The sequence below is a fragment of the Rosa rugosa genome, chromosome 2 (assembly GCF_958449725.1).
Source record: "Rosa rugosa chromosome 2, drRosRugo1.1, whole genome shotgun sequence".
In the NCBI taxonomy this organism is placed as follows: domain Eukaryota; kingdom Viridiplantae; phylum Streptophyta; class Magnoliopsida; order Rosales; family Rosaceae; genus Rosa; species Rosa rugosa.
In genome coordinates, this window is record NC_084821.1 from 66,902,287 (window position 1) to 66,928,046 (window position 25,760).

Sequence of the window (25,760 nt, forward strand, 5' to 3'; positions counted from 1 at the left end):
GTTATTCTTCCTGTAATGAATTCAATCTTGCCTTAAATTTCAATATTATATCAAACAGCTGTGATGATGAGATCACGATTAGTTGGATCATGAATTAACAGCTATGCATAAACTTGATGGTTATGTGAAAATCTGAACAAAGTGTTGCATGCAAGCTGCTGTAGATCCTTGTCTTTCTGAAATAATCTGAATTGAACTAACTTAGCCAGGAGATATGTCTCAACACTCTTCCCGAACTGTATACATTGACATTTAAAATTGCAGCTCAAGCAGTGCAGTTTGTAAATGTCTATATATGTATTACATGAGAAACAATGACATGCCATTGAACCTAGGCTGTGGTATTATGAGCAGTTCCACTCCAAAATTTCGGTCTCTGTTCAAGAAATGCTGGCTGGCGCTGGTAGACAATCGAAGCAGCCTTGATCAGAATTCCAGCAGTTATAGCCCATATGTCATACTCTATACCATGAGCTTCAAAGTAGAAATGTTGTAACAGATATTTGTCTCCCATCCATTCTCTCTCCTCTGCTCTTCTGTTCTCATCCTGTCCACCGTGCAAAAACAAATGCGATAAAGTAAAGTCTAGAGACTGAAACCCATCAAAGGAAATTTAAGACTCGGATGAGAATTGGATTAATGTTAAACCTTGAGAAACATTTCTAAGGGAGCATAAAAGATTGCTTCCACTTCTGCAGCATTTGGAGCTGGATTAAATGCTTCCTTGTTAGAAAGTAAGCCAATTACAGGAACCACTGTCATACCTAGCTGGACATAGAAACCCAAAAGCTAATTTTAGTTTCAAAAGAAGAATTAAAATGATACATACATTTTAAGTGCGAAAAAAAAAAAAAATGAACATGAGATACACACAGTACGCCTAACCTTGTTTACAAAAGGTTCAAGAATGGTGACAATGTTGACTTGGGAAGGGTCTAAGCCAATCTCTTCCTTGGCCTCCCGGAGAGCTGTGTCCACATCATCAGCATCACCTTGCTCTCTTTTACCGCCGGGGAGAGCCACCTCACCTGCAAACAAACACAAGTCTTGATTCTTTACAATCGTGCTTTAAATTTACTCATTTGATGCAATTGACGCTACGAGGTGAAACAAGCAGGCAACCAGAGTGAGAAGAGAGAGTTGAGGCTCGCTTTGTGAGAATAACGTGCAGGTCACCCTCTTCCCCTTGGAATAGACACACCAGAACCGCAGCTCTTTTGATCGAGCCAGTTGTACTGGTAGGTGATAGACCAGGGTTGACTGGTTTCTGGAGTCTAAAATCTTGTGCTAAAATTTGGAGTCTCTGTTCAAGGTTGCTTGAACCCATTTGATTATCTTCACTTTCTACACCAAAAGCAACCTTATAACTGGGATTTTGCTCTACAAAAGGTGGTGGTCGTTCGTATGCAATTGATGCAGCCCTTATCAATATACTAGCAGTTAACCCCCATATTTTGTACTTCTTATTCTTCATTTCATAGTCAAAGATCTGAATCAGATACTTGTTCCCCATCCACTCTCTCATCTCTACTCTCCGGTTCTCATCCTGAAGCAAATGCATACAAATTGATCCTCAAATAAATGAATAAATAAAATCAAATAGTTTCAAGGTGTAGAGTAATGGAGCTAATGATAAACCTTGATGAACATTTCCATCGGAGCATCAAATACTGCTTCCACTTCAGCAGGATTTGGAGCTGGCTTGAAAGCTTCCTTTACATTAAGTATGCCAACAACCGGAATAACTGGCATTCCTTGCTGCACAGAAAGCCAGCTAAATAAGGTTCCTGAAAAAACTTGAAAGCTCTATCGAAGTCATAAGCCCGAAACCAAATCTCACATACTAGCTCTCAGAAGGGCCACCAAGGAGGAAGACACATTTTGCACTAATAATAACCTCTTAATTTGGTCTGGTACTTCTCATAATCCCCCCTACTCAATCACTTTTCAGAAAACTAAGATTCTATGCTTCACATTTCATAAACACTTACTTTGTAGACACAAGTATACGAAGAATTGAGCCTTTCTTCCTAGTCTTAACTGAATTTCTTTATCTTCCACTACAGAGAAACCCAGTCCCAATTCTTCATTTCCAAAAGACCACATAACTAGAGAAAACAAAACTCTCTGTTCATTCAATCATACAAAGTTCAACCAAAATTACAAACAAAATAACCACTCTTTCTATATCTAATGCATTGCTCATCCATCAAAGCATAAACCTTCATTTTCGCAATTGAAAATTAGTTCCAACCAACCTAATCAGATTTGTTGAACATCCTACACACACACACAGAGATCTAACCTTGTTCACAAAGGGTTCAAGAACAGCAACAACATCGACATGTGAAGGCTCCAATCCAATCTCCTCCTTGGCCTCCCGGAGAGCCGTGTCCACGTCATCACCGTCACCCCCCTCTCTTTTCCCGCCGGGGAGCGAAACTTCGCCTGAAAACCAAACAAACACACATCGATCTTCAGTCTTTGCAAATTGCAATGCCATTCATTGATCTATGTAAACAAGAAAAAGATAGTTGAGGCTGACCAGAGTGAGAAGAGAGAGTCGAGGCTCGCTTTGTTAGAATGACCCGCAGGTCACCGTCGTCGCCTTGGAAGAGACACACCAGAACGGCAGCTCGGCCGGTCGAACCGGCGGTGGTTGGTACACCGGGCTTGACTTGTCTCTGGAGTCTGAAATGTCGTGCTAACGTTTGAAGTCTCTGTTCAAGGTTTGGTGAACTCATTTTTGTTTCCTTCACTTTCTCTAACAAACTTTAGGCTGCTCTCTATAACCAACTGTATGTCTGTATTTACAACGCTTTTTAAGAGAACCGATCTAGAACAAGTGTCACAATTGTCATATAAAACCAAGCGATAATCCCAACACATCAATCCGAATCACCACGTGTATTATGATATAATCATATAATAATTTTATTTTTGTGTGTATATAACTTGAAATCGTGGTCCTTGAATTTAAAATGTGAGATGGTAGTTGCGGGTCATCTTTAGCCTGATGGCTTTGTTGAATATTCAAAGTTCATCAGGTCTAAGGTTCGACTGGCACAGAGAGAGAGAAAAGAGAGAGAGTATAGTTATGCATGAAAAATGAGGTATTCTAAAATACCTCTGTTTTGTCGTTTTTTTTTGTTGGCTCAATTAATTGTTAAGATTTTCATTTTCCTGGTGTTAAGCATTTTTTATTTTTATACTCAGGATGACACAATCAAGAAAAATTAGATGAAAATTATACAAGGAATGGTTTCTTTAACATCAAGCAAAACCTAACAGAAGCATATTACAAACAGTGGTAGTGTCCCTCCTTTCTTTAAATCAATGACGGCAAATGTCTTGGTGTAGACTGGGTTTCAATGAGTTACTAGGCAACCGCATCAACAAGTCCTACAACAAGAACAACAAACTAGTGAAGCCATGATCCAGAACCAGATATGAGTACAAAAGGTATGAAGAAAGGAGAAGACAGACTGACCTGAAGAAAAGAGAAGATGGCAATCACAACAAGTCTGTTCCCGCAATTTTCTAGACCCAGAAAATGCTTGATACTTGCTGCTGGTTTCCGCGGGTTAATGCAAGACTATCCTGAGAAAATAGGCTTGCTTTTTCCTTTCCCTCTCTAATATTTAGTATGATGATGAGGTGAAATGGACCTATGCAGTAAAAAAAAAAAATTGAAACAAATGTAATGCTTCAAGCTATTTTATTTCTCATTGTGTTTTTAAACAGTTATCTTGATAAATAGTGCACATTACTACAGGAAAGAAGATCGTGTTAACAATGGAATGGAAGTAATACAGTTTGCAAAAGTTTATGGAAGCACGGTATTTTTGTCTACACTTCTAAGAACCTTATGACTGGGATTCTGCTCCACAAAAGGTGGAGGCCGTTCATATACAATTGATGCAGCCCTAATCAAGATACCAGCAGTTAAGCCCCATATCAAGTACTTCTTGTTGTTGGTTTCGTAGTCAAAGAAATGAATCAGGTATTTGTTACGCATCCACTCTCTCTCCTCTGCCCTCCTGTTTTCATCCTGAAGCAAATGGATACACAATGATCAATAAAACAGACGAAAGCAATTACATATATAGACTCGGACAGAAGTGAAACTAATGAGAAAAAAACCTTGATGAACATTTCCAAGGGAGCATCAAATACTGATTCCACTTCGGCCGGATTTGGAGCAGGCTTGAATGCTTCCTTATCGTTAAGTATACCGATAACAGGTACAACTCTCAGTAGATGCTGCACAGAAATCCAAGGATAACTTATTTAAGCTCCTCCAAAGTCTAGAAACCTTTTTCAATTTGAAAGTTGGAGACCGTGGTATGCTGCATTACATCAGTTGAGAAAATAACACCAAGTACTTGCTCTTTCCCTAGTCCTATCTTTGTGATTCAATCTTAGACACTTATGCAACTAATCAGACTAACCACCCTCTTTCCCATTAGAACTTCCTAAATTTTGGAATGCCTTATGTGCATAGATGTATGGCATCAAACTCAAACTGGATTACAAGAACATCAAATATTTTGAAATTCTAGTTTCAAAATCAGATACGCATGAAAAGTAGTAAGAAAATGAGAACGGCAGGAAGCAACTAAATAGACATTACACCTCTAATAACCTCTCTTAGAAAATTCTTAATTTGGTCTGACACTCATTATAGTCCCCTCTAATCTATCAATCTATTTCCTCATTTTTTTCTGGACTAAGTTTCTTTAAACTTCATAAAATTTCGTTTGCAAAAACAAAAGTACTAACTGAAAGTCTCAAGCTTTAACCTCAACTACAGAGAAAAGCTCAAGGCACCAATTGAAACTTAGTACTAACCCAAAGTTCCAAGCTTTACATACTTGGAATAGACTAAAGTAAGCTCAGTCATATAGAAACTTAACACAAATAACATCAACCACCAAGTGTTTGATCAAACCAAAAAAGATAAAAGTTATTACCTTTGACAAAAATGGTTCAAGAACAGTGACAACATTAACAAGCTTAGGATCCAAACCAATCTCCTCTTTCGCTTCTCTTGTTGCTGTGTCACCATCATCCTTGTCTCCCTCCTCTGTTTTCCCACCTGGCAAAGAAACCTCACCTGCCAAAAACCAATAAAAAAAAAAAATTAAAAAAAAAAAATCTTTACTATTTCTTCTTCATCTTCCTCAATTCTGGTCTCCAAGAACCCAACTCACCAGAGTGAGTGGACAACCCAGATGACCTCTTGGTCAAAACGACACGTAGATCCCCACCGTCTCCTTCAAACAAACAGATCAAAACAGCAGCTCTTTTGGGCCTGAACGTTTCTGGGTCTCTTGCAATTGGGGTTTTGGACTCAGCAAAGCCCACTTGGGACACGACTTTGCCGGCAGTTTCTTCGATTCTCTGCTCCTCGGAGTCGTCGTCCCAGGACAGAGGCGGTGGCTTGTAGAGGCGGAGCTGGTGGGTCAGGGCCAGAAGTCGCGGGGAGGAAGTGGGTGGGTCCATTAGAGGTTGGAGTGAGGTTGTTAGTCTTCTGAGGATCGAGATCATGGGATGTTTAGTAGTTCAGCATAGTACAACTAGTTGCTCAATCTTGGTGAGTCTTGGGAACCATTGTTTTCCTTTGGTTTGACAAATGGGGAAGCTCTGTGGTAAAATTACGGTGGATGGGCCGACGGATCGCGGTCGGCAGGTAATAATATATATATTATTATTATTATTTTTTTTTTGTTGAAAATTTTACTGACGGACTAGTAATCAGAAAAAGTGGGTTTATTTTCGAGATTATATGTGACGAATTTTTGTCGGTATATATATTTTTTTATTCTTCAGAATTTTACCCACGATCAATTTGTCTGTAAATGTGTTTTTATTTTCGAGATTCTGAGCGATGGATTTTGGTAAGTTTTTTTTTCAGAAATTTTACTAGTGATCAATTTTTCGTAAAAGTGTTTTTATTTTTGAGACCTAGTAACAAAGTTTTGTCAGTAATTAAAAAAAAAAAAAAAGTTTTGAGTCTTTTATTGATGGACATCTATCAGTAAAATTGTGTTTGTTTTTAATTTATGAGACACTTGACTACGAATTTTCATTTTGGGTTTTGATAATTTAACATTGACGAAACAAGTATTAATTAAAAAAAAAAAAAAAAAGTTTGATACATTTTCGCAATCTTAAAACTAGCTAGTTGTGAGCTGAACTCTGAACTTTTCACTTACAACCAACGAAACAAGTGTTTTATTTTTACTAAATTTTTTTTTTTCTGAGACCTTTGCGACTTTAGTAATTTTAGAAACCAACTCATGCTTATAAAGGAAACACCAATACCACTATAGACCAGATAGTACTGGGCAACTGTGGCAATTTTCCTTAAAAAGTAAAAATTCTAAGAAAACTTTGACTTCCGATTTTTGTGTACGTTGCAAATCATTGTTCAGTATCGCTATTTCATCATCAAAAACTCTTCCACAGTTGCTCCTAGTACTTTGTGACACTAAACATTAAAATGAAGGGGAAATCGTTAAGACAAATACTATACACATATTTTTATTTTTTATTTGTTTGGGTGATCTATATCGTATCCTAAAAGTTGAACTTAAAGAGCAATAATATCAAGTGGGCTCATCCCACATGCTATGTACACAATTTTCCTATGTGTAAGACTGTAGTACCATGTTCGTTCTTCTTCCCTTTACTCTGTTGTGTGCAGTTGCGCATGCTGTCTGTAAATTTGGTACAAGCATTCTGTGCAAACTGTGTTACATTGTACGCTTCATACTAGCCAACACATTATCATTGACACTGTCACTTTCCCTCAAGGAATCTTACCATCTTTGGCCCAAACACATTCCACATTTTACAATAATATTCATTTTCACTTCTGACCTAGCAGATAAGTCGGTAGAGGACGCACGAAGTGAGTCCAGTCACGTCAACTACGAACTAGGAAAAGTAAATAGACTCAAGTTTGAACCAGATGGAGTAGGTGAGGTGAACCATGGTATTTAGTTAGGTTCGGCGTAGATTAATGTGGTCGGTTTTGAGTTTGACGTATTAGAGTTGCACTATTTCTTGATTCAATTTGACTGGAATAGTTAAAACTTAAAAAGTGTATTGTGAGTTATAGTAATATTGTAATTTAAATCAAAAACCCAATATGGGTATGTGACAAAAGTGCTATTGAAAGAAAGCACTTTTACAAATTTACATAAACAGCTAATTTGGCTGCAAGATTAATCACTGCTTTCTGCATTAATGCTGATTAGCTTATGACTAGTGGACTTTTATGAGCATTTCTTCTTGATTAGACATCACAGCGTTTGTCCTGGCTCTTAATGTTCATGTAGGTCTTGTTATTGGTGATAGTACCACACATGTTTCTGTAGTTCTGTAGCTAGCTATATATCAAGACTATTTGCACAACTATGTTCGTCAAACTTGAGAGGAAAAAGAGAGTCTCTTCAATGACTTCTCATTCCCAAGAGAGTCTCTATCTGCAAATGTCACAACAAAGAGAATCAAAGGAGGAGGAGGAGGAGGAGGAGGAGGAGGAGGAAGAAAATGAAGCTCAAGATCAACCAGAAGTTGCTCAAGCACAACAAGACTATGGAGCAAGCAGAGTGGAATCTAAACAACCAAGCATGAACAATGAAAGATATGGAAGGATCGTGAAGGTTCAAGGAGGCCACGTTATTAGATCAATTGCGAGAAAAGACAGGCACAGCAAGATCTACACGTCCAAGGGCCCAAGAGACAGAAGGTTCCGGCTTTCAGCTCAAACTGCCATAGAGTTCTATGATGTTCAAGACCGTCTTGGCTTTGATAGACCAAGCAAGGCCATTGACTGGCTCATTCACAAGGCCAAGGCCTCCATTGAAGCTCTCGAAGATTCTTCTACTACACACCAGCCTCAGCATCACCAAGGAGGCAATGCCGAGCCAGAAACTGTCAAAACTCATCAGCCTTTGGACGAGGGCACTATGAAAAATGAGAGCAAAGAACCTGTTCTTGACTATGCTGAAGAAGCCCTCAATTGTGCTCCCAATTTATCAGAGGCCAATTTCATGGAGATGGGTTGGTTTCAAAGTCTGATGGCTTGGAATTACAATGCAGGTGATGGTGGAGAAGGTTGTTCTTTCAATTCATCATCTGTTACTCTGCTATAGTTAACCATTTCTTTGGTCAAAACTAGTTGCTTGACGCAATTTTCAGCTTCAGATTTGTTTTTGAGCTAGATGAAGTCTTTTGGTTAGTGCTAAATTTTCATATTAGTTTAGTTGGTTGTGATAAAAGTGACCTCTTTTGATCTTTTGGCATGAATGTCTTGGGTGCTATTATGTTAAAGGTTTTGACAGCTTTTGTTTTCTTAAATGAGTAGTCTGACTCCATCAACAACTTTGATTAATAACTGAAACCAATATGCACAAGTACACAAACTAAGTAGTTTGGTAGCTATCTTAAATTTATGATGATGATTAATTACAGGCCTAATGGTTAAAGAAAAGCAAAATAAGAAGGTTGTAGTAGTTGGTTGGAATTGAATCTCAAGGTAATATACTAACTAACTAGAGGCATTGTATTTACTGGTACTTGTGAACCTTTGTAGGTGCTGAGCAGTTGGTCACACCTTACAAGGCAACTACCTAGTTCTGCAAGGAAAAGAGGAAAAGGGTTCAATTATTAGACCATGAAAAGCCATGAAACCTCTAAACAACTAGGCAATAATTGTGTTCATAATACTAGTGAAGAACAGGTTCAATGTTGGTATATAATAAAGTGTACTAGCCCTGTGTATAAATACTAAAGGCGTGCACAGCACTTAAAAAGCTAGGACTTTGAGCAAATGACTGTCTTTTTAGGCTAGTAGACTTGTAACAAGATTTGCATAAAATTGAACAACCCTTCTTCATGTTTTAATGAAGCTGCAGTCAAAATCTGGTTGACTGAAGAAAGAGCTCGATCATTTACCGTAACTCCAAAGCAAAAGAAGACAAGGGACATTGATGATGACTTGAATAGCCAAACAATTTATAGAAAGAATCATGGAACAACACATTCAAAGAACAACTGTAGTAATTACAGTGCACAAAAGCACAGCACAATCACCCTCAACAAATAAATGGTCTATTTACATAATATAAATAAAATACATATTTTGCCTTTCAACATATACATTAACGTGAAGAAAATGATCTGGTCAGTCCCGAATCCAGGTCCTGTTCACAATCCTATACTGCACGCCGAAGCTTATAACTTCCACACCACTCCTTGTACAAGAGTCAGCAATGACCGTGTTTACTGAAAAATGGCTTGTCCCTCATTTCTCTGGATTTTGAACTAATAAAATGCTGAAGACATTCTTATTGAATTTATACCTTTGGCTCCGAACCAACAAGTCAAATTTTAAATGTTCATTTCTGATTGTTTGCCTCTTCTGCCTTAATGCCCTCTGCATGTGGAACTGGCTTTTCTTCATTGGCTGTGTAAGACAATTTCCGAGCTCTTGGAGTTCCCTTTCCATTTGGTGAAGGGAGTTTAACTGAGACCGAAGTTTTTGGCGTTGGTGAATTTATGTTCTTGCCAACTTTGCTAGCTTGCTTAGTCTGCACTTTCTTTGGGCTAGGTGACTGCACACGGCTTTCCCATGGTCGAGCTGCAATCCAGCGTTCCTTCCAGCTCCAACCCCAGTTAGCTTTGCCAAGTTCATAACTTCCCAAGCTTTGGCTCTGACTGCAATTGGCCCTCCACTATAAATCATAGAAATACAGTTTTCATTTCCAATTGATTCGAGGATCAAATCAATCAATAGAGTACATACAAGAATAGGGTGTACCTGATGAGAAAAGGCATATGCCATAGCCCGCTCACGCTTAACTGCTGCTTCTTCCCTCTGATATATCCTTGAAAGTATATCATCCATGGTTTCAGAGCCACCACTCCATTCCACCTGTATCCCGTTAAATAATTACTCAGATAGATTGGAGTGTTGATGAGTGCAAAAAGATCAGTCCTAAAAGCAGGGTATCAAGGTTTACAAGATATCAAAAACTATCCACGAATGGAATATGCAGGGATTTGGAATAACAAAGTACCAAAGCCTTGTTCTTTGCTACTTTGCTATCTGATGCAAATATAGGTAGAAGGCAGAACTTTATAAGAAGCCAACTTTCCCAATAGAAAAAAAATAATATCTTGGAGACACGAACTAACCCAAGATCTTGGACAAAAAATGTTTTCACAAAACCATATTTGTGCCTGGATATGAGGTGACAATTTCATGGCATGAGCACCACAAAATTAATGACATGAAAAACCTGAACTAAAATTTTTGGTTCGGCAAGTTCTTAGACATTTGGAAATTGTGATCTCACCTCTATGTCATGAAGTTTTGCCTCAAGTTTATTTTGATTCTCTAATTTCTTCTGTTTGATTCTTCCTTCGGTTACCATACAGAGCCGGCGAGTTCTAATATCAGTCTGTATTCTGCTCCATAAATGCAGATAACTCAACGTAGTTGTAGCTTGCTTTCTAACAGGGTAAGCTTGGGTCAGCATTTGCAATCTTACAATCCCTTTCAAACGACGTAAAGCTTTCCTAGCCTGCAATGGAAAATAAATCTAAGGACCCCAAAGACCGGTATAAAAGAATGCTGTTTCATCCATGAACGGGTCATGAATACTGTACAATTAACATCAATACGAAGCACTTCTCCTCATTAATAACAATGTAAAACCAAACAAAATTTCAAAGGATTTAATATTTTGGCACATTAATGTACATAACCTGGAATGTAGTTAAACATACCACATGTGCACGGAAAGCAGTCTGAATTCGAATTGCAGCTATATCTTCAACTGGCATGTCAAGGGAGCCAAGTTTTTTATTGGTTGTCCCATTTGCAAAGTTTGATTCTTTCCCTGAAAGATTTTTCAAGTTTATGGTGGATCCCTGTCAGAAAATGTAATGACAATCAGAAATCGTAATACCATACCAACATCAATCTCAGATATCAAATTTAAAATCAAAATCTCTGTTACTAATAGCAACCTACTGCTACATCAGAAACATGGATTCCCTTATATGACCAGGATTAGTTCAAAACTATTTTTCATGGAAGTAAATGGTAACAGAATTAATGCACATTCTGTTGAAGGCAGAAAATGTACTACTTTCCTTTATGTGTGGGATAAGGTGAGCAAGATAGTTTTAACATGAATTAGAACCCTAAACCTTTATGGACTTCATTTAAGCTCCTAATAAGTCCTAAAACCAATTTCCTCTCGATCTTGAAGTAAAGATAGCTTCTGTGCTCACTTCAGTACAATATTTGGCCAACATTAAAAACCGAGTGATGTGTAAGATGGACGCTCCACTTCAATTTTGGAGTAAAACATTTTAGACTTAAACGTAAACAATAAGGATATGTACGCTAAATTTTACAGTTTTGAATGCAGTTGCATGACATTGCTTAACAAAAGCTACAAAATTTATACAAATTTGGAGGCTTTATACCTTCACTCGTTTTGAACTGCCAAACTTTGCTTTCCTTAAGCTGGTTAATGCCTTGAACCAATTTCCAGATCCCATATCTGATGGAAGAGATTATGTCCAATTTACCATAACCCTGACATTTAATGGAATCACCACCATCAGTACTAAGCAGACAAAGCATGAGTCTAGTTTGAGCATGAGAAAATGGTATCTTCTTTTCAGCAACCAATCAAACAGTTTACAATAAATTTCAATTGCTGTCAACATATATGATACAGAACATTCCCCTTAAAGTTTCAATCTTTACATATCTATAAACTGATGACCAAGCATACAGCGTTATTGATGAGTACATGAGTAATCAGAAAAGTCAATCTTGCATCTAAAAACAAACAGATAACAATCAAAATAAACTTGAGCAAACTACATAATCCTAATAGTACAGCACGTTCACTAAAGAAAACTAACCTACTCAAGCACAGAGTCTACTGCAAGATACAATTTTTCAGAGAATTCATTACACACATTGTAAAGACTTCCATATCAATCTGGGTTTTTATAAAACTACCTTGTATACTTACCAATCAGATCCCAGTCACACTAAATCTCCAAAATGCACAAATGGGTATGAGTAAATCACACTTGTCAACACACAAAACAAGGCAAACAAATGCAAAACCAAAGAAAACAGTATCTGGGTAAGACTCACGTACCAGAGAAGCGGCTAGAAAAAGCCCAGTAGAGAGAAGACGCACTCTTTTTTAGGTAATGGGTGCTCAAGAATTTTGAGGACAAATGTTGTTGCAAACTAGTTGGACTTGTAATTCAAGAAGTAAAGAAGAAGCAAAGCCCCTGAGAAGGTGTGAGAGAATAAAAGGTGGGTGGGGTGGAGTGAGGATTGCATTGGCCCCATCTCCAGCCTTTTTTTCTCTGAAAAACATATACACATTTAATCATTAAATATCAGATATACAAATCTTTCTTTTTGTTTAATTCTATATATCTCCCTCAATCATAGGCTCAAGTGCTCGTGCTCAACCAATGCTTAGCTCCAAGTATAAAGACAACTCATATGAATGAAGGTTAGACGTGTGTGTGTACGTGCGAGTGTGGTGGTGTGTGGTAGTTGCTATTTGGTGTGGTGGGTGTTCTGAGAATTCAAAAATGGAGGCTACAGCTACTTTAGAACAAACCAATGTCACTGTCTGATTGAGATGGCCTGCCTTTCTAATTGTATATCTGAATCTTGATTTGCAGATTTTACTAGTGGTGTTTCTTCAATTGAACACATCCTCTCGCTGTTTACTAATTTGGTTAGTTCCAAAGTCAAAACATTTATTTTGAATAGGAGAAAACTAAACACTTCCTAGTTCCTACAAAGACTAAAAAAGCTCACGTACCGTTGGATCATGCGTGTATGACAACGCATGTATAGTAGAAGTTTTGGGGAAAAAAAATATACTGTATTTTCAATTACCAAATTTTTGTTTTAGGTGTTTCCTGGAGGTCATTTTTCAGCATCCCTCTAATGAGTGATGATGTAGACAAGTTTGCTGTTGAATGAGTTCCAAATAACTCACACTCCAGGAAGAAATAAGCTCAAATGATTAAAGATATTGCATATGCAGTGATAATGGATGTAATCTACCAGAAATAGTAATAAATAATGCATGTAAACATATCATCATATAGATCAATTATTGTTGTGTGACCTACCTTGATTCAATGATTTAAATCACTCTCAACTCTCAATTATATAATGGCTTTGCTGGTATAACACTTCTCCCTTCTGATAATCAAGCAGATGAGGGGACTACTGTAAGTTTATGAGTTGCATACTTCCATATGGGCAGGCCATACCCACATCATAGAGAAAGCCTAAACATTACAACTTGAAGGACCTGGGCCCAAAACTACATGTATATATTCTCACATCACAAGGCCTGCTCATGATATATTGGTCAGATATTTGACAATCATTCTCCTAAAGTATTATGAAACATTGAATGCATTACCATTTAGCAACCAATACTCTCTTAATTTTTCATGATATTTAAAAATTAGCTAAATGGGAAGTCATTTAGATCTAATTTTGATCTAACAACATTTCAGATATTATATGTAGTGTATGTGCTAAAAAATACAGACAAAATAATTCAAGCAAACTGGTCCCGGCGAGGCTCGAACTCGCGACCTCCGGCTCATAAGACCAGCGCTCTAACCAACTGAGCTACGGGACCAGTTGATCAGTAAAAATAATATTAAAAAGGATACAATAACTTAATATAATTACCATTGACTCATTCTCTTAAGACTGGCCTAATCTGCCTCTGTAGTGTAAATTAATTATACACCAAAATTATCTACTTTAAAAAATCGAAGATAGAAATTAGTATACCGTGCTTAATTATGACCATCTAAAGTATAAACATAAATCAATTTAGGGATTTTTTGAAGCATAAATCAATTTAGGGATTGGTACATGATGTTTTAACTTTTTTTTTTTTAGCACAAACATGAGGAAAGTATGTGAACTTTTTCAAGAGAAATCATGTGCTATAACAAAGACAATTTGATATAAATGAGGGCCATATTTCAGGTTCAGGTAAATTAGTTGAAAATTAACGAGGTTTCTAATACTCGTATAAGACATGAAATATCATGTGCATCACTCATATAAGACTTGGGTTGTAATGGAATTCAAATGAGTAAAGTAGAATTACATGTATAGTGGGATTTGATTTCACAACGTCTTGATCCACTTCAACAATATACAGACTAAAATCTGATGGGTTGCTACACTGTAACTTCTGACTCTAAGTCCATCCAAGAAAAGTAGTTAGAATATAAACCATCAACAGTGATATGGGGTACATAATGTATGCTAGAATACAGGTCCAAAATGGGAACTTTCTGCTGCAGCTGGCATAAAGACCCATTACTGAGCAAATGATCAGAACAACTAAAACTGCTGCAGAGACATCCCAAGATAAATTACGTATGTAAACAAGTGCCAAGAAGATGGTCAATCCCATAACGTTGTTCATGAACACGCTGTTATAAATCTGCATAAATCATTTTGGAGTGTCAGATAAGCAAATATGTTTCTGTTGTTCAATTGGAGATCAAATGTTAACTTTAAATATATGAGCATGTAGCTTATCCATGATGATACTGGCTAGTATTGATCAAGGCTTTGTTAAATATGGAAGTTGTTATATCAGAGATGCAAAAATGAAAGAAGATATGAGTGCAAGAGAGAAACAGACCTCTGAAAGTGCTAAAGAGATGGCATTCTCAGTCTTATCTTGAGCAGAAGTTATTATTTGCAATGCCAGTCCATAGTTGATAGCCAAGGGTATCAAAACATAAGAGGTGAAGAATGAAGGGATGCTTGCAGCAGTAGAGAAGTCTTGGATAGTCTCCATGAGGGGATTTGCAAGCAAAATCATAATGCCAATACCGAGGATCAAGAGACAAGCAGCCTTGATTTGATTTGTCCAAGATTTATTGGTAAGCTTACTCTTCTTTTTTCTAGCCACCTGCTTCTGCTGCCCTTCCAAAGCTTCCTGCAAGTTCAATTTAATGATCTACATGTGAACGTAAAGGTTTTAATTGGAACTGATATATAGTGTTAGCATGGCTGAATTTGAACCTCGGACTTGCTGCTTAAAGACCTTCTATGTCCTTGACCTTGACGATTGACAGAGGGCCTTGCATTAACCCATTTTGAGATTCCATGAACAAACTCATGCTCAGATATTTGAGAATCACCAGATATATCAAAGTCCTCCATCGCTTTTTCTACATAATCACTCTCCAGACCTACTTCCCCTATTTGTATTCCTAGGATCAATGTTCTCAGTTCTTTTGCTGATATAGACTGATTATGATTCTGGTCGACTCTAGTAAACACCCTGCCAATAAACTCAGGAAAGGGCTAATTAATAGATCATGGCATTTCAACAATCCAGATAAACTAAATGTAGAAACCAGGGACTTACTCTTGTATATTTGATACATTAGGGTCGCCGCTTGCAGTGAGAAAGGTTTTCTGTATATATTTACTCATCAAAAATTCAAGTCTCCGGTTCTGAATCCATGGCTCAAAGACCTGCATTTTTTTTTTTGTTTTTTTTTTTTTTAGAAGTGGATAACAGTTGCTGAGGTCATCTTTGTTTGCCACAAATACTTGGGAAACTATGTGTTCTTTTCTTGAAATTTTGTGTTACCTGATAGATGAAGTAAGCGACAAGGAATGCAAATGAAACAAGTAGAGAAACTAAGATCACGATACGAATCCCTGAGGTTGAATGGAGGACTTTAGCCACTTGAAGAATGAGAAAGGGGATCAATGACACCATCATGATTCTTGCAGTAGAGCGGGTTTCAGCATCAGTTGTTACACCATAACCTACAAAGCACATATACCGACACATTAGAATCACTGCAGTTCGATTAGATCTCTCTCATTGCAGTGTCTGTGAAGATAAGAGAAGTATACCAGTGATACTGAAGCGCTTCTTATGTCCTCGATTTGAAGAAGTTGAAGACTCCGAGATGTCATAGCTGCCAAATGCAACAACAGAACCCCACACTAGTGTAAGAAGCATGATTGCTGACCCTGCAACCATGCCAATATTCATTGTAGCCATTGCTTCTGCAGTTTCTGCAGTTCCTGTAACTCCAGTCACTGACAAAAACCAAAGCATGAACATTTTTAGGAATTTAGTGACAAGAGATCAAATTCATCTGTAAATTTCGTACTTGAGACCAAAGATACATGACTTCTGCACATTCTTTCAAAATACTTGCACAATTACTACTCAGGTATGTGCCATCCCAATACAACTGTAAGTATAAAAATAACAGAAGGCTAGACTCCTAAATAATCTAGGAGATTATGATGTCACCAATTAAGTTGACTTTTTCAATTCTCACTTTATGAATCGATAGTGTAATATTGTATATATCTGATAATAATTAAAGGAGAGAATAGACTGTTGTACAACATGCACAAACAAAAGTCTCCAACTTCGAAATTTCTGTATCTAATATCTAATCACAGTCAATATCTGGCCAAGAATACATTGAACATGGACATTTTATGATCTCTATGAAATTATGAAGCAGATCAACAAATAAAGTTATTTCATGATGCTATTGCTACCTCAAATTTGATGTTTGAATCTCACCATCTCATATCAATCATCAGCAAATTCTACTGCATCATTTTTAGCACACACATGCATAATGAGCAACTGAGAAGAAGCTATAGAGATTAAGGAGCTTACCAACAACAATTCCCACTTGTGGTATTGTGCCGAGCAAGTGGAAGACACTAGCACCAAAGAATCCGGTCCCATACATTTGGAAGAAGAGTTCAGATCCACTTGTGATATAGCTATTTGCAAGGTAGAGCAAAATCTCATAGATGATTACCATGAAAGCCAGCCCCCAGACTGAAGTTGCACAAGGCAAGAAGCCATAAATGGGTTCGCAAGTCACTGTATCTGCTTTAAGATCATCCACTACTTGTAGTAGTGAAGAAGACTGGCTGATCAACTTGTCGTCTAAGCCATCGGATACGAGCAGATTAGAGTCTTTAACAGACCGGCTGCTTCCCAAATGGAGTAATTGGAGAACCAGAAAAATGATGAACAAAGCTGCTCTTGCCATATCCAGAGACGCTATTAGCTAATTCTGGTTGAAAAAATGAGAATGAGAAGCTGAGAAGCAACTCTAAGTTTGTAAGGTTTAAATAGAGAAATCAATGCCAGTTGAGGATTAAAATGGCCCAACTATTCTACCTATGACATTTCCTATACCGGCTTTGTCTCCCCAAGAAATTTGAACAAGTAAGAACAAAAGCTAGAAGATTAATAGAATGGAAGGAGGAAAATTGGCAGCAAGCAACCTGCTTATTTGGCATATGACTATGTATTTATTTGACTTAATGTATTCCTCTGTACTTGCTCCAAAAATATGAAATCACTAGTTGGATAGTGACACTGAATAGAAATAATTGACTGAATAAATAGAGCAGCCTCCATGGTACATGTACCATTTTTTTTTCAAGAGAACCCAGCAGCCACCATGCTTTAACAGTCTAATTTATGTGATTGGTAATCATAAAATGGAGCATAACAGATATATATATATATGAACCTATGACTTTTAGACCAATATAAAAGGAATCAGCAGTGACCTGTAACTATAAAGTATACAAATTTCCAGGTTTATTTGAGTATAAGTTAATTATCTGGATTCCGGGATCTGGACGTTAATAGATCCAAATCTGGGAGGGAAAGGTCCAGGATTAATAATCTTTTTTTTTTTTTTTTGTTGAGGAAAACCAGTATTAATATTCAAACTAATTAAAATAATCCATGACTATGACACAGTATTTATAGTATTACTCACCAAGTAAGCTGCTTACACACACATGTAGATTAGTAAACAATGAAAGTTGGAGTGAAGCAGAAAAAATGTGTTTAAATATCCTTGAGAGCAGAACTTGAATAATACAAAATAATTATACGCTCGTGTAATGATTGAATGGGTAGGATTAGGACCTTAAGAGAACCTCGATGTCATTATTTAGCGAACAAATTTAGTGAATGAAATCGCTAATCAACAAGGTCAGTTCGATAACAGGATAAACAGGAAAGCGAATCAAGCAGCTCCAATTTGAAAAAACTGTTGCATTTCTTGTTGTGTTCGAGATTGATACTAGTATTTCTTCCTCAACAATACTTTTTTTTGGTCTGATTCCTCAACAATACTACTAATAAATAAAATTGATGTTTATAACTTTATATATCACCTCAAGCAAACAAAAGAGCCTAACCATGCAAGTAGGGTAACAAAATCTGACCCACTCCAATTCAACCTAATCCATTAGTCAGTGGGTTTTATGACTTTTATTCAATTGTTCCAGTAGTACGAACAAATAAAATTAATAGCCAATGAAAAAAAGCATGGTTAATGATTCAGTATTTTAGTCAGTGGTTAATGGTTAATGGATATTATTCAAGATAATAGTTGGTATATTTACAAGAAAAATCCAAGTGATCAAGGCCATACTGAATGACGATGGTAGTTTCCTCATTGTTCTTATATGAATTTATTATGAGGGATGGTGAAGGCAGAGCGAGCTAGTGAAGCATAGGATTGGGTCGCTGCTTTTGGTAAAAATGTGGAGCTGCCTCTGTGAGCCAAGAAGGATCTATCGAAATGACATTCCGCATGTATTGCTTTTCAGTTGAGACAAGAGAATGGTAAACCACCCACTTGGGATTGACTCTGCAACACAAAAGTGAACAAATTAGGATGGAACTCGGTTAACCATTCAAATCCAAGAGAGTGAGCAAAATGAAAATGTTGCTGCTTAGTCCAGACAGCAGAATATAAAAAAGTGGTGCAAAATTGATTCTTAATTTATGTCAGATTGTCTCTCTTTACTAACCTGAATAGCACAGATGAGGGGTGAATATAAACTTCTTGAGAACCTCTGATAGTTTTGTACTTTCCATCGTGACTTGATGCCTACAGAGTTCAGACAGAAATATTAATCAACAGAAATATATCACGAAATTCTCTAAAAACCAGAAGGAAACCTGTCAAAAAGCTTCAACAGGGAAAGAACTAAAAGAAACAAAGCACTGATACATTAAGCAGGGAGATTACTCACTTCTGAAACACACGCATTAGCGAAAAATCCATAAGTAATGGCCTTTCTCACTACCTGCAAGATGTAAAGAGCAGCATTTAGAATATAACTAAAAGATAAGATGGCTTCATTCACCCAAAACAAAATGTGCCTATTGAATTTTATGTAAAAATCAATAAATAAACAAATAAAATTATTGGTTTTATTATACATGTAAGAAGCTTTGGTTAAGAAATTAAGACTTCGAGAATTGATCCCCACAAGACCTATTGTCTATTGGATCAACTATTGCACTCTTGCTCTCTATGCAACCCCTCCCACCCTTATCCTTCTTATTTTTTACTTCCTTTTTTAAATTCCTAATTTTTGGAAAGAGAAGGAGAAAAGTGCGAGATGGATTATTATCTCAGAGATGAGAAGCTTCATATGGCATGACATAAACTGACCACTGTATCTCTTTCACAAGATTTCAAGTCAATGCCTAATCTTCGAGCTGTTCTTCTGAGTTGTTCCCTTATTTCAAGAACCTTTTTCTGCAAAACAATTACAGCACAGTTACAAAGAAGGTGAAGGAGACCATCTTTTAAACTGATGAGAAGCTAATTTCTGACACTCACCATGGCTTGGTAGTTTACAAAGTTCTTATGACACCACTGTGAAGATTTACCAGACTGAAGAAATGCTTTGTAGACATTTAGGAAACTCACATGGTCACCCTGCATGCAAACAAGAAAATCAAACCAACATACCGAGCAGCCAAAGTTAGCCAAAGATACAAAAAAAAAAAAAAAAAATATGAAACTCATGTTTTGCTGTTACTAGAAGGAAAATATCATTTCGTGGAGTAACAACCGAGTCAAATAAATGTTTGATGTATTATCACACATATGTGCTAGGCGGATAGAAACTTGATGTCAGCTAAGCATAAGCTTAGTGAATATCAAGCCACAAACCATTATTATGAAGACCATGAATATGCAAAAGGAAGATCAACATTAAGTGGTTTGCAAGCATATCTTGGACAGATGCCAATCAGGAGTAAGCAAATAAGATGGACAAATTCCGGTAAAATATTCCATCACCAAAAAGATTAGGGCTGACAAAACCACAAAAATAACTGGATCCCAACCAGAAAATTTTGTTTTAAGAAAGGTATTCTTTATTTACTTCTTCTTAGGCTATTTGTACAAAAAGTAGTGATCTATTGTCATGTATCAACAATGACAAAAGCTGATGTGAAAATGCTGCTACGTTGGTTAGACTCAGTAAAGTAGGCAAATACATAGAAGGTTCCGATCAGTACCTCAGCTGCAGCAAAATTCAACTTGGCTTCATCAAGTTCCTTTTGTGATCCCCAACCAGAAGCCCAGATAGACTGCAGGACAGCATATCAATTGTGAACAACTGAATGAAAGAATTTTTATTTATTATTATTTTTTATTTTTAAAGTTGTACAATTCTACAAGGTGAGTTATTTTATGTGAATTTGAATATGACTTATTGTTCTGGAGGTGCATTCTATTTACATATATGAGATTTTCTTTAGCACTCAGTATCCAATACTTCTAATGGATAGGTGGGTAGAGAATAAAAATATAAGCATTCAGGAACGGTAATAAAGGTAAGAGGATTTACTTGAACAGAGAGAACAGCAGCAATAGTAATAATCTCTTCTGAACACCCCAGTTCACCAGATGATAAGATCATCTTTGAGATCATTGGATCCTACAAAACAAATGAGGGTACTTCCCAGTTTCTGTAAGCAAAGCATAAAAGTTAAAGAACATAAAGGAATTCAAAAGACAATGAAGCACAGTACTTTCACAACTGCTTTTTCAAAAAGAAAAAAAGAAGAATTTGTTTTCGAGATGCGGGCTATCCCTAGGAAACCTAATTGTGCAACTGTGCAAGATATAGAAAATAATGTAACTGATGCTGCATTCCACTTATTCTGAAATGCACGGCCAATAAAGCAACAAAATGAAAATGTAATGCAGAATCACAAGTATAGTAGTCCAAGAGAAACAAAATATATTCATAGAGATAGAGATAACATAGGTGATCCACTGAATAGCTACAGATGAGAAATATAGAAAAAAATGTAACACAAGGCCTTGTGCAACGTACCAATGGAAACTCAGCAACTTGAAATCCAGTTGGTGAAGTAAGTTTAGCATCGTCATCCAGGACCCCAAGTGAATAAAGCACTTCAAGTGCTCGAACCATTGCTTCAGAAGATGGAGATGCTGGCCAATCAAAGCCCAATATATTATCTATTCCCAAGGCTTTTAACTGAGATGCAAGAAAACAATTATTAGAATCTAAATGTGAGAAAAACTCTCACGTCATTGCTTAATTAGTGAACATCAAATTATTGCATACAGAAAAATCTTTATGAAATACAATATCATTGATGATCCTGGAAAATTTGTTAGCTTAATTCCTAAGTTCATAGTGACTAATGGGATGGCAGCATGTCATATTTGAGACATCTAGATGGAGGTCTACTACACATGGAAAGCATTAGATTGGAATAACAGAGCATACCTGGATCACACAGGAAACAAGATTTGATCTTTGTATCTCTGGAATCCCCTCAGCAGACATTTCCTTTACAAAATACTCTTCTGTATACAGCCTGGTCAAAGCCACAAAAAATATCGAGTATTGAGCATAATAAGTCTTATTAGAACTCATTCTGTTACAATGTTACATAATAACTTCTCGTAAGTATGTCTCAGCCTATGATAAAATCATGTAACCACAGATATTGATAATGAGTCCAAAAAGAATTGCAGACCTGTAACATTTCCCAGGCCGAACTCTTCCAGCTCTACCGGTCCTTTGCCTAGCAGATGCCTTGGATATTGGTGCCACTACCAGATTTTCAATATCTGATATCTAAGGAAAGCAGACACAGAAGAGCAAAAAGTAAGAAAGACATTCAGATGTGCACTAAATTTTATTAGATCAAAATTAATGCCTCCAATGCTTACAGAATGACAACTTCAAGGATTCTTAGAAAATGTAAGGTCCCATCGTATAATAAAAGGATCTTGATAGTTCAATTAGTAAATTACCCATAATAGATAGAGAGAGAGAGAGAGAGAGAGAGAGAGAGAGAGAGAGAGAGAGAGAGAGTGTACCGGGTTATAGAACCGTTGCTTTGAGAACCCACTGTCAACAACATAGACCACGCCCTGAATCAATCAAAAGACCAGATGATATGCAATGATTAATTGTGCTAACTTAAGTATTCTAGATATTACTCTAAACTCCCAGAACCAATCAAAGCAATATATCAGAGGTGTTACCTCTAAAGTTATTGATGTCTCTGCTATGTTGGTTGATATAACTACTTTCCTTTTCCCTCTAGGAGTAGGACTGAACACCAGCTCCTAAAAAGCAGAAAATTAAATCAGCTTCTGAAAGAGAATCCCAAGCATCCATAATAGATCATTCCACCTAGGTATAAGTAATAAACAGCGTAACAAACCTGGTCAGCACGTGGAAGTCCCGAATAGAGAGGCAAAACCATCAGTCCTAAAACAAGAAAACAAATTATAAAAGTCATATATAAAAAGAAGGCATACCATCTAGGTACTATGTAGCCCCAAAATGAGAGAATCATAGAACAATGCATACACCGACACACACATAAATAATAGCACTTACAAATGCATAACTCTTCCAAGTTCCAATATGCCAAAACTTGTATTTATCAGAATAATATTTTAATTAAGTATGGGTAAAGCTGCTAGATCTACTGCACCTGATGAGTTCTTTCTACGGTTTGGGGTCTCTTCCGTAATAAGTTGGACAGCAGCATCGATATCATCTTGACCAGTAAGAAATACCAGAATATCTCCCATTGGTTCCTATATCAGAAAAAAGGGTTGTAATAAATGGTAGAAACGAAACTACACGCATGATATGAAAAGAAAACCTGGCATAAATTTGTCATTTCCTCATAAAGAAAACACAAGCATATTAGTATCATCCAAATATCAGTTACCTGGTCATGTATCAATAATACCGTTGAGACTGCAGCCCGAAGATAGTCGGCAACAGGCTCCTCCACGTAATGAATTTGTACATTAAACCCTCTACCCTGAAAATCAAGAAGAGTTATGCCTAGCTGACAGCAAAAAGGACTTTTTTAAAAATAAAAAAAAACTGAGAGAGAGAGAGAGTCATTAGTCAAACTTACCTCAACTGACAGGACTGCAGGCTCCATAATTGGTCCAAGCTCTTCTCCTTCCGGTCTGCGGCGCCTTTTGCTGCTGACAATTAAAACAGGATATTAACATTGACACTCAACATCATACAGTCATAGATAAAAGTAAAATCGTAGTCAACCTAACTTGACACTTTGACAAAAACTTATTTTTTTTTTTCTATATGAGCAACAAATTATCGAGAATAGTGGCAGATATCTGACAAGTCATATATTTAACAATAACAGCCATGGCATCTGCAAAATGAAAGGTGAACTTTAAATTTTCTATGTGACTCTCCTAACACCCACTACTGCAGGTTCATATCATTAGAACCTTAAAGGTATCTGTAGCCAAAAATGCACACAAATGCTCATTGACATACACACGTAAATGTATTGGTGGAAGCGGTAGAAGTTGTTTATCTTATTTTCAGACATAGATGAAAGCAGATTCCTCAAGAGACACATAATTTCTTTGATGTCAAAATGCCAAGGATGTGGACCAAAGTCAAATAAAAGATCTTGTACTGTGCTCTAAATACATGTATACACCAATAGCTGTTTTATGGCTACAATAAATCAATCAGTCATATATTACCAAAAAGAACAGTGCAAATATTGCAGGGCAGTGATTAACATACTCTGATACTCACTTGCGAAAAGTAAACTAGTAACCCAAAGAATTAGACAAAGACAAGAAAAAAATCAAACTGTGATCAAGTAATAGAATTATACCTGGACTGAAAGAAAGCAGCCATTGACTTTGCTTGAATTGTAGCAGATGAGATAATCAGGCGCAGCTCAGGCCGGCGTTTTTGGATCTAGAAATTTTCAGATTCAAAAAGTATATAATACGGCCTAACTGAAAAGAGAAACAGATGAACTCTTTGTTTTGTAAACCATCAAAGGTATGATATAAAGCTGATACCTTTTTCAGGAGACCCAATAAAATGTCCGTGGAGATAGACCTTTCATGAGCTTCATCTACCATTACAACACTGTGACAATCATTTTAAATCCAGTATTTTAAACAAAAAGCAAATCCTAATAAATTGTTGACCACGCACTACCAGTAAATGTGAAAAGAAACACAAGTTTGCATGCGATCAGCAAGTATGCTATCCACATTATGGGATAATCAACTTTAGATGTAAAATGCTTGAAAGTTTGAAGTAGGTGGAGCCTATAGGTAGTTATGGTATGCTTCAAAAAGAGGAAAGCAGTACAAAGTTTACCAAGACAATAGCTAGTACCTATATTTAGTCAAAAGAGGATCGTCCATCATTTCCCTGAGTAACACACCATCAGTCAAAAACTTTATCATAGTCACACCCTGTGCTGCCAGAACAGAAAACAATCATTTACAACATGTAACCACAATAGCAATTATAGCATTGTACATTTCACATTATAGACTAAAATTCTCGAGATAATACTATATAAATCCGCCTTTGCAGAAGATATCCCTTATCAAAAGGGACAACAAGCAATAAGAGAAAGTGCATAGTCTCACTGTACTTGTAGCATCTTCAAATCGAATAGTGTAGCCAACTTCTTCTCCAAGCTTGACCCCCATTTCTTCAGCCACCCGTGCCGCCACCGACTGCAGAAAAGTACCACCATTTATTTGTAAAACAAACTATTGACTCTAGCGAAACCGGTAAGAATCAGCTAATCAATCTAGAGCATCAATTTCGAACACTCTACTGAATCAAATGAACACTCTTTACAATGCTTTAACTAAAACTAACAGATTACCTGGACAGCCAATCTTCTCGGCTGAGTACAAGCAATTACACGGCCACCATCAGCCCAACCTGCTTCTTTCAAATACTGCAAAATTTCATCAACACAATAATAATAATAAGCAATTCCGACAACAAATCAATCGATTTCCATAGTTATTCCGATTTCGAAACCAACAAGTATGATCGAAGACTCTCGTTAGGAACCCTAACCTGAGGAATCTGAGTGGTTTTGCCGCTGCCTGTTTCGCCGACGACGACGGTGGTGGCGCGAGTCTCGACGGAGTAGAGAATGGCGGTGCGGTACCTGAACACCGGTAGTCTCTGCCTCTGCCTCTCGAGATTCGCATAGCCTCCTCTGTAATTTTGGAACTATAAGAACAATGGTGAAAGCGAAGAGAGAGTTTAGCTCGGAAAGAAGAAAGAAGAAGAATACCCGGAGGAGGTGGGGAAGAAAACGACGCCGCCTTCTTCGTCGTCGAGGAGGCGAGGCTTCTCCGCCCCTGGTTTCCAGAACTGTGACATTCTTCTCTGCCTAACTCTGCTACTCTTTGATTTTGGTTTAGAGCTTTTAGCAGTGTGTGTGGGTATTAGGCGCGCAGGGATGACCCGGACCCGACCCGGACAGATCCGG

At 37.1% G+C, this 25,760-nt stretch overlaps 6 protein-coding genes and 1 non-coding gene across 14 annotated transcripts; 1 reads left to right on the forward strand and 6 right to left on the reverse strand.

The window, feature by feature from the left end:
- Positions 1–144: 144 nt before the first annotated feature.
- Positions 145–2,811, reverse strand: LOC133729514 (nudix hydrolase 15, mitochondrial-like). Its single transcript, XM_062157047.1, has 7 exons — positions 2,546–2,811; positions 2,306–2,448; positions 1,639–1,758; positions 1,123–1,546; positions 886–1,028; positions 649–768; positions 145–547 (listed from the first exon to the last, which is right to left on the reverse strand). The coding sequence occupies exons 1-7, from the start codon at positions 2,742–2,744 to the stop codon at positions 332–334; spliced, it is 1,365 nt and encodes a 454-aa protein (XP_062013031.1). The 5' UTR covers positions 2,745–2,811; the 3' UTR covers positions 145–331.
- A 407-nt stretch (positions 2,812–3,218) lies between these two features.
- LOC133729516 (nudix hydrolase 15, mitochondrial-like) lies at positions 3,219–5,559 on the reverse strand. 4 transcript variants are annotated; one of them, XR_009856409.1, is made up of 6 exons: positions 5,214–5,559; positions 4,974–5,116; positions 4,144–4,263; positions 3,940–4,051; positions 3,491–3,668; positions 3,219–3,402 (listed from the first exon to the last, which is right to left on the reverse strand). XR_009856409.1 is itself a non-coding variant. In XM_062157051.1 (5 exons), exons 1-5 carry the CDS (start codon positions 5,548–5,550, stop codon positions 3,642–3,644), a joined length of 813 nt encoding a protein of 270 aa, XP_062013035.1. In that variant the 5' UTR covers positions 5,551–5,559; the 3' UTR covers positions 3,500–3,641. The 4 variants fall into 4 exon arrangements, 3 of the variants coding, with proteins under 3 accessions (XP_062013035.1, XP_062013034.1, XP_062013033.1); XM_062157051.1 differs by lacking the exon at positions 3,219–3,402 and having other exon boundaries at positions 3,500–3,668; positions 3,866–4,051; XM_062157050.1 differs by lacking the exon at positions 3,219–3,402 and having other exon boundaries at positions 3,650–3,668; positions 3,814–4,051.
- On the forward strand, positions 5,553–8,291 carry LOC133729518 (transcription factor PCF7-like). Of its 2 annotated transcripts, none has more exons than XM_062157053.1 (2): positions 5,553–5,692; positions 6,893–8,291. In XM_062157053.1, the coding sequence occupies exon 2, from the start codon at positions 7,425–7,427 to the stop codon at positions 8,163–8,165; it is 741 nt and encodes a 246-aa protein (XP_062013037.1). In that variant the 5' UTR covers positions 5,553–5,692; positions 6,893–7,424; the 3' UTR covers positions 8,166–8,291. The 2 variants fall into 2 exon arrangements, with proteins under 2 accessions (XP_062013037.1, XP_062013036.1); XM_062157052.1 differs by having other exon boundaries at positions 5,555–5,692; positions 7,347–8,291.
- Positions 8,292–8,999: 708 nt separating this feature from the next.
- Positions 9,000–12,467, reverse strand: LOC133733220 (protein IQ-DOMAIN 9). The gene is made up of 6 exons (XM_062160848.1): positions 12,204–12,467; positions 11,512–11,623; positions 10,804–10,947; positions 10,371–10,598; positions 9,833–9,946; positions 9,000–9,746 (listed from the first exon to the last, which is right to left on the reverse strand). The coding sequence occupies exons 2-6, from the start codon at positions 11,584–11,586 to the stop codon at positions 9,411–9,413; spliced, it is 897 nt and encodes a 298-aa protein (XP_062016832.1). The 5' UTR covers positions 11,587–11,623; positions 12,204–12,467; the 3' UTR covers positions 9,000–9,410.
- A 1,189-nt stretch (positions 12,468–13,656) lies between these two features.
- On the reverse strand, positions 13,657–13,730 carry TRNAI-UAU (transfer RNA isoleucine (anticodon UAU)). The gene has a single exon. It is a non-coding gene; the product is annotated as a tRNA-Ile (tRNA).
- A 431-nt stretch (positions 13,731–14,161) lies between these two features.
- LOC133733221 (sodium/calcium exchanger NCL1-like) lies at positions 14,162–17,578 on the reverse strand. The gene is made up of 7 exons (XM_062160849.1): positions 16,785–17,578; positions 15,995–16,183; positions 15,723–15,904; positions 15,495–15,604; positions 15,146–15,407; positions 14,760–15,059; positions 14,162–14,555 (listed from the first exon to the last, which is right to left on the reverse strand). The coding sequence occupies exons 1-7, from the start codon at positions 17,167–17,169 to the stop codon at positions 14,307–14,309; spliced, it is 1,677 nt and encodes a 558-aa protein (XP_062016833.1). The 5' UTR covers positions 17,170–17,578; the 3' UTR covers positions 14,162–14,306.
- Positions 17,579–18,478: 900 nt separating this feature from the next.
- Positions 18,479–25,702, reverse strand: LOC133729513 (probable pre-mRNA-splicing factor ATP-dependent RNA helicase DEAH9). Of its 4 annotated transcripts, none has more exons than XM_062157045.1 (23): positions 25,563–25,702; positions 25,340–25,484; positions 25,140–25,214; positions 24,900–24,984; positions 24,635–24,719; positions 24,310–24,379; positions 24,117–24,202; positions 23,373–23,442; positions 23,178–23,273; positions 22,935–23,040; positions 22,659–22,705; positions 22,477–22,560; positions 22,309–22,362; positions 21,963–22,063; positions 21,710–21,800; positions 21,290–21,454; positions 20,798–20,887; positions 20,466–20,537; positions 19,780–19,878; positions 19,609–19,695; positions 19,184–19,237; positions 18,959–19,038; positions 18,479–18,795 (listed from the first exon to the last, which is right to left on the reverse strand). In XM_062157045.1, the coding sequence occupies exons 1-23, from the start codon at positions 25,649–25,651 to the stop codon at positions 18,648–18,650; spliced, it is 2,079 nt and encodes a 692-aa protein (XP_062013029.1). In that variant the 5' UTR covers positions 25,652–25,702; the 3' UTR covers positions 18,479–18,647. The 4 variants fall into 4 exon arrangements, with proteins under 4 accessions (XP_062013029.1, XP_062013028.1, XP_062013027.1 ...); XM_062157044.1 differs by having other exon boundaries at positions 23,373–23,445; XM_062157043.1 differs by having other exon boundaries at positions 23,373–23,445; positions 24,635–24,714; positions 24,895–24,984.
- Positions 25,703–25,760: the final 58 nt, after the last annotated feature.

What these genes read in the sequence shown, in the direction of transcription:
- LOC133729518 (XM_062157053.1), top strand. Translation starts at nt 7,425, where the DNA reads ATGTTCGTCAAACTTGAGAGGAAAAAGAGAGTCTCTTCAATGACTTCT.
- LOC133733221 (XM_062160849.1), bottom strand. Translation starts at nt 17,169, where the DNA reads ATGGCAAGAGCAGCTTTGTTCATCATTTTTCTGGTTCTCCAATTACTC. An exon ending in CTTTAAGCAGCAAGTCCGAG is followed by an intron (nt 15,060 to 15,145) that starts GTTCAAATTCAG and finishes TTGAACTTGCAG; the next exon opens with GAAGCTTTGGAAGGGCAGCA. An exon ending in TCTCTTTAGCACTTTCAGAG is followed by an intron (nt 14,556 to 14,759) that starts GTCTGTTTCTCT and finishes TGATTTATGCAG; the next exon opens with ATTTATAACAGCGTGTTCAT.
- LOC133729516 (XM_062157050.1), bottom strand. Translation starts at nt 5,550, where the DNA reads ATGATCTCGATCCTCAGAAGACTAACAACCTCACTCCAACCTCTAATG. An exon ending in TGGGTTGTCCACTCACTCTG is followed by an intron (nt 5,117 to 5,213) that starts GTGAGTTGGGTT and finishes GGTTTTTGGCAG; the next exon opens with GTGAGGTTTCTTTGCCAGGT. An exon ending in CCTTGGAAATGTTCATCAAG is followed by an intron (nt 4,052 to 4,143) that starts GTTTTTTTCTCA and finishes CATTTGCTTCAG; the next exon opens with GATGAAAACAGGAGGGCAGA.
- LOC133729514 (XM_062157047.1), bottom strand. Translation starts at nt 2,744, where the DNA reads ATGAGTTCACCAAACCTTGAACAGAGACTTCAAACGTTAGCACGACAT. An exon ending in AACTCTCTCTTCTCACTCTG is followed by an intron (nt 1,029 to 1,122) that starts GTTGCCTGCTTG and finishes GTTTGTTTGCAG; the next exon opens with GTGAGGTGGCTCTCCCCGGC. An exon ending in TTGAACCTTTTGTAAACAAG is followed by an intron (nt 769 to 885) that starts GTTAGGCGTACT and finishes TTCTATGTCCAG; the next exon opens with CTAGGTATGACAGTGGTTCC.
- LOC133733220 (XM_062160848.1), bottom strand. Translation starts at nt 11,586, where the DNA reads ATGGGATCTGGAAATTGGTTCAAGGCATTAACCAGCTTAAGGAAAGCA. An exon ending in GCAGTTCAAAACGAGTGAAG is followed by an intron (nt 10,948 to 11,511) that starts GTATAAAGCCTC and finishes ATTTTCTGACAG; the next exon opens with GGATCCACCATAAACTTGAA. An exon ending in CTGCTTTCCGTGCACATGTG is followed by an intron (nt 10,599 to 10,803) that starts GTATGTTTAACT and finishes TTTCCATTGCAG; the next exon opens with GCTAGGAAAGCTTTACGTCG.
- LOC133729513 (XM_062157044.1), bottom strand. Translation starts at nt 25,651, where the DNA reads ATGTCACAGTTCTGGAAACCAGGGGCGGAGAAGCCTCGCCTCCTCGAC. An exon ending in GACTTCCACGTGCTGACCAG is followed by an intron (nt 22,561 to 22,658) that starts GTTTGTTACGCT and finishes TCTGCTTTTTAG; the next exon opens with GAGCTGGTGTTCAGTCCTAC. An exon ending in AGCAACGGTTCTATAACCCG is followed by an intron (nt 22,064 to 22,308) that starts GTACACTCTCTC and finishes TGCTTTCCTTAG; the next exon opens with ATATCAGATATTGAAAATCT.